The sequence below is a fragment of the Erigeron canadensis genome, chromosome 4 (assembly GCF_010389155.1).
Source record: "Erigeron canadensis isolate Cc75 chromosome 4, C_canadensis_v1, whole genome shotgun sequence".
Classification (NCBI taxonomy): domain Eukaryota; kingdom Viridiplantae; phylum Streptophyta; class Magnoliopsida; order Asterales; family Asteraceae; genus Erigeron; species Erigeron canadensis.
Genome location: NC_057764.1, coordinates 39,423,585 through 39,433,528, shown reverse-complemented (window position 1 = coordinate 39,433,528; position 9,944 = coordinate 39,423,585). Strand labels below are relative to the sequence as shown.

At 34.6% G+C, this 9,944-nt stretch overlaps 2 protein-coding genes across 2 annotated transcripts; one reads left to right on the top strand and one right to left on the bottom strand.

The window, feature by feature from the left end:
* The first annotated feature begins 303 nt into the window (after positions 1 to 303).
* LOC122596194 (heparanase-like protein 3) lies at positions 304 to 3,981 on the top strand. Its single transcript, XM_043768727.1, has 9 exons — positions 304 to 608; positions 1,114 to 1,150; positions 1,582 to 1,765; positions 1,860 to 2,008; positions 2,253 to 2,483; positions 2,572 to 2,761; positions 2,843 to 2,968; positions 3,060 to 3,159; positions 3,506 to 3,981. The coding sequence occupies exons 1-9, from the start codon at positions 363 to 365 to the stop codon at positions 3,875 to 3,877; spliced, it is 1,635 nt and encodes a 544-aa protein (XP_043624662.1). The 5' UTR covers positions 304 to 362; the 3' UTR covers positions 3,878 to 3,981.
* A 475-nt stretch (positions 3,982 to 4,456) lies between these two features.
* Positions 4,457 to 9,895, bottom strand: LOC122595831 (probable anion transporter 6, chloroplastic). The gene is made up of 15 exons (XM_043768282.1): positions 9,450 to 9,895; positions 9,068 to 9,213; positions 8,752 to 8,851; positions 8,128 to 8,180; positions 7,798 to 7,872; positions 7,609 to 7,689; positions 7,421 to 7,482; positions 6,993 to 7,060; positions 6,793 to 6,905; positions 6,673 to 6,709; positions 6,404 to 6,499; positions 5,816 to 5,957; positions 5,681 to 5,733; positions 4,858 to 4,944; positions 4,457 to 4,780 (listed from the first exon to the last, which is right to left on the bottom strand). The coding sequence occupies exons 1-15, from the start codon at positions 9,810 to 9,812 to the stop codon at positions 4,679 to 4,681; spliced, it is 1,578 nt and encodes a 525-aa protein (XP_043624217.1). The 5' UTR covers positions 9,813 to 9,895; the 3' UTR covers positions 4,457 to 4,678.
* Between the last annotated feature and the right edge of the window lie 49 nt (positions 9,896 to 9,944).

The window sequence follows — 9,944 nt, the reverse complement described above, 5'->3', positions numbered from 1 at the left end:
TCTTCATAGGTTCATCTATCCTTTTCCACTTTCCCAAAGCAAAGCACAAACACAGCTCACAGTCACAAGCCCCACCTCCAATTAAAATCTCACAATATATTTACTATTTATTTATTTACCTCAAAACCCACAATCTAAAATCCAAATCTTGACTGAGTTCCCATTTGTGATAATTTTTTTTAAAAAAGCTCAAATCTTTCCCCCTTTTATGGCAAAGAGACACTCAAACATTACATCTTTTTATTTCTTCCTTTCAATCTTCCATACCCTTTTCCATTAACATATAGATACAAACTATATATATATACACACAACATATTCTTGAGCTTCCAATTTTCAAAAAAAAGCTTACATTTTTCTTGATGGGCTTTTTGAATTTGCAAATGGGTATTTGTTTTTTTGTTCTTTTACTTACTTTGAGCTGCACTCTTGTGGATTCACAAATTGAAAGTAGAAAAACTGTAATTCAAGGAAGGATTTTTATTGATGGAAAAAGTGCCATTGCAAAGATTGATAGTGACTTTATTTGTGCTACTATGGATTGGTGGCCACCAGAGAAGTGTGATTATGGTACTTGTAGTTGGGGCCATGCTTCCCTTCTCAATGTGGTATGTTTTTTGCATTTTTTTTTTTTCCAACTAATGTGTGTGTGTGTGTGTGTTATTGGTGATTTTAGAACTAAATCTTGCAAGAGTGAGTTGGTGATTTTAAAATTGTTGTTATTGTTGGCCATTAATACTCATTACTACTTTTGTTAAGTGATTTCTTGATACTTTCAAATTTGTAACAACAAATTTTGGCATAATGAAAGGTTTTAGTCAAAATTTGAAATTTTTTCAGTACAACCTGTACAAAAATCACTCATTCAGTCAAATCTTTTTGTACAGTGGTTGATTTGAAAAGATAAAAAAGACAAACATAATTATTGAAAAGTTACTGTATTTACTTTACATTTTTATATAATTCTTTTTATTGCTTTATATTCATATGTGCACTTAATTTGACAATTAATTGTTGTTCTTGGATGAATCATTCATATTTGTAGTGTTGTGTGTGTGGAAGTGAGAAATTACAGGTTCTGAAGTAATGTTGTTTTATATTTTGTCTATGTAGGATCTAAACAACAAAATTTTTCAGAATGCCATCAAAGGTAAGAACAAAAAATGGTACTGCCGTTTGGTTTTTTATTTCTACTTGCTATAGTTTTGGCCTCACATGCAAAAAAATTACTTTCAAATTCATTATGCATACATCAAGGATTATATCAACGATTAGTACAATAATTACCATATTTTAAAAGAGAACCACTGTTGAAATTGAGAAAAACCGGTAAAATGGATAAGGTTTTCCTGTTCAGCGTTACTCAGTGAGGGCAAGTCTTTGACTTAGGTGTATGCGGCCTAACCGAGGTATTTAGTAAATAAACAAAACTCTTTCCCTGGCTGCCATGGTGGTGGTTGTTGAAAATATGAGACTCTGAAAAGTTATGAACTTTGCAACTACGAGATTGACACTTAAAGTTAAAGAATTCTTATGTTGGTAGTAGCTTGTTGACCTGATTTATTTAACCAATTTACACAGCTTTTTCAAGATTAAAGATTAGATTAGGAGGGACTTTGCAAGACAAAGTTGTTTACCAAACAGAAAATAATCCGAAACCCTGCATCCCATTCTTGAAAAACACCTCAGAGTTATTTGGTTTCACTGAGGGATGCTTGCCTCTATACAGATGGGATCAATTAAGCAATTTCTTCCAAGAAACAGGGTAACCAGAATAATCCTAGTTTTTTTTTCCTCATAACTTTTGCATTTTCGTTATAACAAAATTCGTTTGCTAATAATTCTGGTTTATAATTCAGGGCTGAAATTATATTTGGATTAAACGCACTTGCTGGCAAAACAATACAAGCTGATAATTCAGCAGTTGGACCTTGGGACTCTGCAAATGCTGAATCTTTGATGCGTTACACGGTTAAGAAGAATTACACCATGTATGCTTGGGAGCTTGGTAAGTCTACTCACCTAGCACTGCTTGTGAGTTGGGTCCAGAACTTTTATTAAAAATTAATTTGTCAATTATGATTAACAAGAATTGCTTTGTTTCAACAATAATTGTTTTGACAAATTGTTTTATGCATTAAAGATACATCGTGCGTGAATTTATACCCATTTAACAAAGCCCAGACTGGCCTATTCATAAGCAAATGAGTCAAAATTGTCACTGAATTTTAATCATTCTAATTTCTCTATAGGGAATGAGCTGTCTGGAACTGGAGTTGGAACAAGAGTAACAGCAAATCAGTATGCTTTCGACACATTGACCTTGCGAAACATAGTTCAAGAAATCTATAAAGGTGTCGAGCCTAAGCCACGGATAATTGCACCTGGTGGTTTCTTTGATGCCAACTGGTTCAAGGAGTTTGTAGACAAAACACCCGAAACCCTAGACATAATCACTCACCACATATACAATCTTGGCCCAGGTATCCTTTTTATAATAAACAGATTTATTTAAATTTCAAGATGTCTAATTTGGAAAGTGACAAAAAACAATTTATTCATTTCTAACAGGAGTTGATCAACATCTTGTTGAAAAGATACTCGACCCATCATATCTAGATGGGGAGGCTGATACTTTCAAGCAACTTCAGAATATCCTCAAGACTTCTATAACTTCAGCTTCTTCTTGGGTTGGTGAAGCTGGCGGGGCTTATAACAGTGGACACAATCTCGTCACTAATGCATTTGTGTTCAGTTTCTGGTAAGCTAGTGTAAAAATACCAAAATGCTTTTTATGAAAAGTATAGCACTATAGCCTTAACGGGACATGGGATTCGTGCAGGTACTTGGATCAGCTAGGAATGTCAGCTGTTTATGACACAAAAACATACTGCAGACAAACTTTGATTGGAGGAAACTATGGTTTACTCAACACTACAACCTTTGAGCCAAATCCAGATTACTACAGGTTCATAACTGAACTCTTTTAAGGTCAAAATTGTGAATTGGGCCGTCTTTTAAAATTATAACTTGATAGGCATTTTGTTCTTTCATACCAGTGCTCTTCTTTGGCATCGGTTGATGGGTAGAAAGGTTCTTTCTACAAACTTCAATGGGACGAAGAAAATTCGAGCTTATGCACATTGTGCCAAAGAATCTGTAAGTCTTTTTATATGTTAACTTTATGGTATTTATACTCTTTTTTATAACTTTAATAATTATGTAACTCAAAAAATTGGACCACGGTGTTGACCTGGCAGTTTGGCCACGTGTATTAATAAAAGAAACTAACCATTTTGTCCCGAACCCATCTTTGATCCATTACCCAACCCGTCCAACTTGCCTGCTTGCCACTTAGTTAAATGTTGCATCTTTTGATGGATTAACAACCCTTCCCTATCTAGTATATCCATAGAACTTAAGTCACTTATAGGCATATCTAGATAAACCACAAAGAATGGTAATAAAGTCATTTCCTAGTCTAACAATGAAATCTCTACTGCAGAATGGAATAACATTACTACTGATCAACCTTGATAACAAAACGACAGTTGATGTAAGCTTATCTTTAAATAGCACTTGGAGGGTGCATAAACTCAAATCTTCTCACCATCATCACCATAAAGCAAACAAGTCACGTAACTCTAAGATTGGTGGATTAAACACACGGGAAGAATACCATTTGACAGCCAAAAACAGAGATTTACACAGTCAAGTAATGATGCTTAATGGTAAAGAGTTGGCAGTAAATTCATACGGGGAGATACCACCATTAGAGCCTGTGTATCTGAATTCTTCAGAGGCCATTAGTGTTGCTCCCTTTTCTATTGTGTTTGCTCATATACCACATCTTACTGTGTACGCTTGCAACAATTGAGATGCTAAAACATAGATGCATACGTGGAATGGAACTGAAAATCAGTTCCATTTTGGTTATTGATTTATAGTTATATTCGATAGTGCTATTTTTTTTTTTATCAAGTCACAAATCCTCTTAAGATTGGATGCATTACCTGTTGCTCCATGTTTCAGTAAGTGTTTTATCAAGGGCATAGACAATTTGCCTTCGTTGCCTTTCCTATTCACCCTTTTAGTCACATTAAGAGGTGAGGATTTTGACAAATCAACTATAAACAAATTGCTTTGGGCTATGATTATCTTAAAAATGTCAAAAAATTACTAATTTTAATGTAAAACGGGTCAAAAGGTATGAAATGGCCACACGTTTTATCTTTAATGCATAAATCTAGATTTTCTTGTAATTTCTATGTATCTTTGCAACAGCATAGTATTTATATCATATTTAATAAAAAAGTATTTTCAGGTTTTAACTTGACTCGATGTATTTTGGAAAGTACCTATGTACAAATTACTGGCTTTGACCTACAAACCCTGTCCTTTTATCACCTCTAGCCACATTCCCATAAGTGTACTTGTTCTATTGTGTATGTTCATGTCACCAATAATTACATATTTGAACTTTTATAACTATTAACTAAAGCTCTTCAAAAATGTAACATATACAAGGATCCATACATACTGTAGGGATATAAATGTTCTCTTTTTAAGCTATGAATTCATATACATACAACAGTTTTGGTTAGAGAAAGTTGGTCACCTTCCATTCAAAATTGCTGAAGGGGTCCAAGTTAGTGGTAGTCAATAGAAATCTTTTTCTTTAATCTATCTTCTTGAAAGTTTGAGGCTTACTGCTTGCAAATGCTAACCATATGACAGTACCAGTGAGGTAGAAGAATATTGAAGGTGCAAAGAGTGACAGCTGCATGAAATTAGTTATGTTATTATAATTATTTTCAATGAAAAAGTGAAAACTAAGGGATGTTTGGTGAAACTTACACTCCATGAATGTGTTGAATCTAGAAGATATCCGGTGAGAGCAACACCTACAATTCCAGGAACAGCCCCTACCGTATTCGTAATGCCCTGAATGCACAATTCGAAAATTTTCAGGTCAAATCTGTGATTTGACATTTCAAAGTCAAGAATAACACACGAAGTACATAAATGATTAGTGTTTAATCTCGAACTTAAAGACTTGTTTCATTTGTATATTACTGACTTTTTGAATCAACCTACATGGCTTCTCATTGCAAAAATATATATCGTTCTTGCGTAGATGCAAACAAACACAGATTTGCAAGAATAAGTAGCAAAGAGTGGGTTTGACAAATTGGGTAACAAGTCAAATTTTACAAGTCCAGGTTGGCTGACAATTCTTTTCCTTTTTGGAGATATAATCGTGTTCCAATATATAATTACAAAACGATACATCAAATTAAGGCATGTTACTTGTGCACCAGAAAATTCAATTGTCACGCGACAATTGTAAACTCAACGATATTTGTTGAAACACACCATAAGTATTGTGGTGTACAAAGTAATTTGTTGGAGTGCAAAACAACTATAGATCACCTCCACAGAGTACAACCTAACGTTTTATGCGGAAAATATTTTGGGTCCATTTAAATACACTTAAACGCTTTTGACCCATTTGATCTATATCATTCTTAGACAAGGTTTCAAATACTATTGCAACCGCAGAGAATAGAACCCAAAGCAGCCAATGTTTGTAAATGAATGGAAACTGCCATTCTACTGAGCAACCATAAAATGAAAAAAAAAAACATCACGAGCAAAAAATGGAATTCATTGGACATACCAAAAGTATGCTTGCATATTCAGGTGAAATATCTTGATGCGTACAATAAAGTCCTGCAACCATATAAATGATGATGATATCAAGTGTCTATATACAAACAAAATGGAAATATGCCAGATTTATTTAGTTCCGCACCTGATAAGGCAAAGCTGGAAAGAGCTAAACCACCGGTAAGGATAGTGACAACTTCCCATGGGGGCAAACCCAAGTCAACAGATGATAGAATCATACATGCAGCAGGAGACAAAAATGCAATTGTTTGGCATATCTTGCGCACCTACTCAAAGATAATCAAGTATAAATGTTGAGAGTCGAAGGTTGCTGACAATGATCTACATTTTTTCATCATTCATGCGGATCTCGGGTCACATATGCTAGTAGAGGCAATCAAATGAGCATTAACTTTTTTCTGCGGATCCAAACATGACGTGAACCATTTTGTCCATATTCTTTTATTCTAATTAGTGTCAAATATGATAACAAAGATTATAATGTTTCAATAATAATCTTATTAGTTAAATAAGATGATTTAGGAGGTTTATGCATTCAAAATACAAAGTTGGCAATTTTCGGCCCACTCAACATGTTTGTTTTTTACCTAACCTCTTTTACTTACCAGTTTAACCCATTAGAGACTTAGAGATAAAACAAAACAAAAATTGACCTATTCAGAAGTGAATAGTCAAAATTAAACATCTATGAGTACATTTCCTCTCAACATACCACAGTTGTTTCGACTCCACTGGAGATTAAGCTGTCTGCAAACTGTGATGCAAGACTGGTGACAATAACTGAAGCTAGGGGTGGAAGGACGGAAACCTGGATCAAAGAATATGTATAACTATTAACCATCAAAAGAATGCACAAAAGCGACAGCAAAACTGATTGCACACCAAATGTAACTGTGTAATGATAATGATCCAATTTAGAATTTTAGATAATATGAGTAATCTACTGTAGACAAAAAAAATTTCACTGATTTACAAACATACCCAAGCAGCTTCTGTTAAATTCAGGTCAAGTTCCTCACTGCATGCCATAAAAGTGAAAAAATTGAATTACTTGTATATGAAATGCTTATAGCAGAAAATCTGATTATCTATAACTCTCACCTGAAATAAGTAGGAAGCCAGGACAAACAGCAATAATGACCCCAACTGCCACAAAAATGAGCATATATCATCGCCCATACAGCTTTACTTTGAAAAAAAGACTTCCATGGTACCTATACATCAATATTACACCAAAAAGGTTTCAGATTTTCCCTTAAAAGTTGAAAGGACGAAAAAGAGATAGTATGACTGCTTCATACATTTAGTGAGCCACCAAATTCCTCCATAGAAGTTTCCCATGATTTTGTCTTAGTAATTGACTGAGACCCTGTAATTTACGGGAGTTCACATAAGCTGACAGAGAAAATGATCGTACAGGAATGACGGACCTGCGTCCAAAGACAATATCTAAAGACTTGGCACATATTTAAGCAGGTACAAGACCATTCGTTGAATACCAAAAACACCCTTCATCAGTGCATATAGGTAATTTCAACTAAGAAACGTTCCAGATAATGAAACACTGCAATTTAGACTGAGATCTACATTAATAGAGCCAGGGGATAGGAAGTATGGTTGCCCCTTAAAATTTTTAATATTCTAGTTTTTAATCATCTTCTTATTACAGCTACAAAGAGTCATGACTATTTATAAGAGTACGGAAAACCAAACAAATGGATGCCCTTACTTGATGACTGTGTAGAGTTGGATGAAGGTTGGTCTTCTGCGACAAATTGGAACCCCAGGAACCTTCCATTGTAGAATAGATTATTTTTAGAAACAAACGTTTTTAGTAAATCTCCACAATTAAGTTCAAATGCTGTGTTGCAATTAGTAACAGGTAGAGGAAGTAGCGATTTCTTTACAGTAACTTACCACACAATTCCGAACAATCCAAACATGTAGAATACGGATTCCCAGCCAAAACTTTCAATCAATGGAGGAGCCAAAAGAAGCCTGGAGGTTTGTAATAGATAATAAGGATTAAGAAAAATGTTTATTACAGATTTGTTGTAGAACACAATAGCATACATCTATGTTTGCTTTAAAAGTGAAGTAACATACCCCAAGACGCTTCCAACACTTAAACCACCAAATACAAATGACACTGCGCGTGAGCGTTCTTCCAAGGGAATTAGCCTGCTTATAAGGTTAAAAGCACCATAAAATAATCCATAAACTTGATTGATGAATCATAAAAGTTGTTTAGCATAGCTACAAAGCATGAGAAACTGAACTAAACGGCTAATTAGAAGAATTGGGGACCATAATCACATTTGCATCTCTTGTTGCACCATCCAAAGGGGTAAAAAAATGTGGCATGTATGAAAAATATCTAATTATTGGTCCATGCAAACTGTTTAAGGCAAGTTACTAGACTATGTAATCACATACCTGGCAATCAGATCCGTGGCAGCCGAAGGCGATACTCCTTCTCCAATTCCAACCTGCATGTGGGATAGAAATAACTCATCATCCTCTACACGTGTTCAAAACAAAATTCTAGGAAAATCTTCCCGTTTTCCTGTGATAAGATGCCTAACGGGTCGTCTAACAAGGCATGAGACCCATAGATTCATTGTCCAGAAGCTTATAATTGGTTTCTCATGTGGAACCATAGAAGAAATCCAATCTATTAAATGGATAACCAACCCATTATCAGTCTGCCACAGCCCGGTCCCACGGCCAATATGTGGGAAGCTATATCACATAAAACTGTGATTAAAGGGACACGGGGTGGGATTTCAACCCCTAACCTCCGCTTTTATGTTGCATGTCCTCCACCACCAGGCTACCATCGTGGGGACACCTAACTACCACTATGAAAATGGTAGCCAGAAATTGTATGCAAAGGGCAATTTGTGTAGTGTCGCCTACCTTCAAAGTCTAGGTGGAGGTGGAATGTAAAAGATCGATGGGAATAGTACATAAAACAAGTAGAATCCACTAGGAATACAAAACAGTTTGACTATTATATAATGCACAGTTTTTTTAGGGAATTGAAGAAACGGAACATACTAGAATCCGTGTAAACACAAGTCCAGGCATAAAACCAGCAACAAGAGGAACAAGTGCTGTGGCAAGCGACCAAGCAAGAACGCCAAACTGAAGAATTACCCTGCATTAGGCCACACACACAAAACAAACACTTAACACCGATAATAGTGGTACAAAATTGATCAACATAAAAAAGTCCATGATTTAGGTATCTTTACACATCACAACAATGATCAGTTAGATAAGTATTATTAAAAAAATTCTTAGGTACCCGTCCTCATTAAAAAAACAATGATCAATTAGATAAATATATAACTACTTCATTTAGAGTACTAACCTCCCACCAAATATTTTCGAAAGCCATCCGCCTGGCAACTGGCTCATGGCATACCCCCAAAAGAACGATGACTGTACTAATCCTGCTACTGATGAACTCCATCCAAACTGATGTGACATTGGTATAATTGCAATACTCAAATTTACCTACAAACGAAAAAAAAAATCAACATTTTTTATCCAATTCACAAAATTTCAACAGCCCAACATCAAGTCATCAACATTCAAAATTAAAAATTATCAACAAGAATTTCAAAAATAATATAAAAAAATCAATTCCAGTAAGACATTTTTATAAACAATACTTAAAATTCAACTACAAACATAAGTTAAGCTAAAATTTACTTAAAAAACTGAAAAATTTACAAAATGAAGAAAATTACCTTATCCATGTTACAGATAACAAAAGCAAGTGAAGTAGTACCAATAAGTTTATATCTTTGGGGAACATTTCTCCAAGGTGGCCAATTATTCATATTTCGAAACCCTAATTTCCCAATTCCATTTACATTTTCTTCCAATAATTCATCATCATCAACTCTAACTACAGGAAAAATCCTCTCATTTTCAGCAAGATTTGATTTTTCTTTAATGTTACAACAAATCTTGGAAAACCCATTAAAGGAATTTAGTAAAGATGGTGGCGATGTTGGTTTTAAGAATTTGGTATTTTGAAATTTACGGTGTGATGACAGACAAGATAAACTTGTTGTGTCTGGTCTAAATGTGTATAATAATTTGGCCATTTTTTGAAGTACAAAACTTGTTTGAGATTGTCAATGTGAGGTTTTTTGTTGTCTGTTATTTGAGGTGGTGAAGTATTTGATTTTGAGCCTTTGAGGGAAAGAAGAGAAAATGAAAAAGAAAATGGTTTGTTC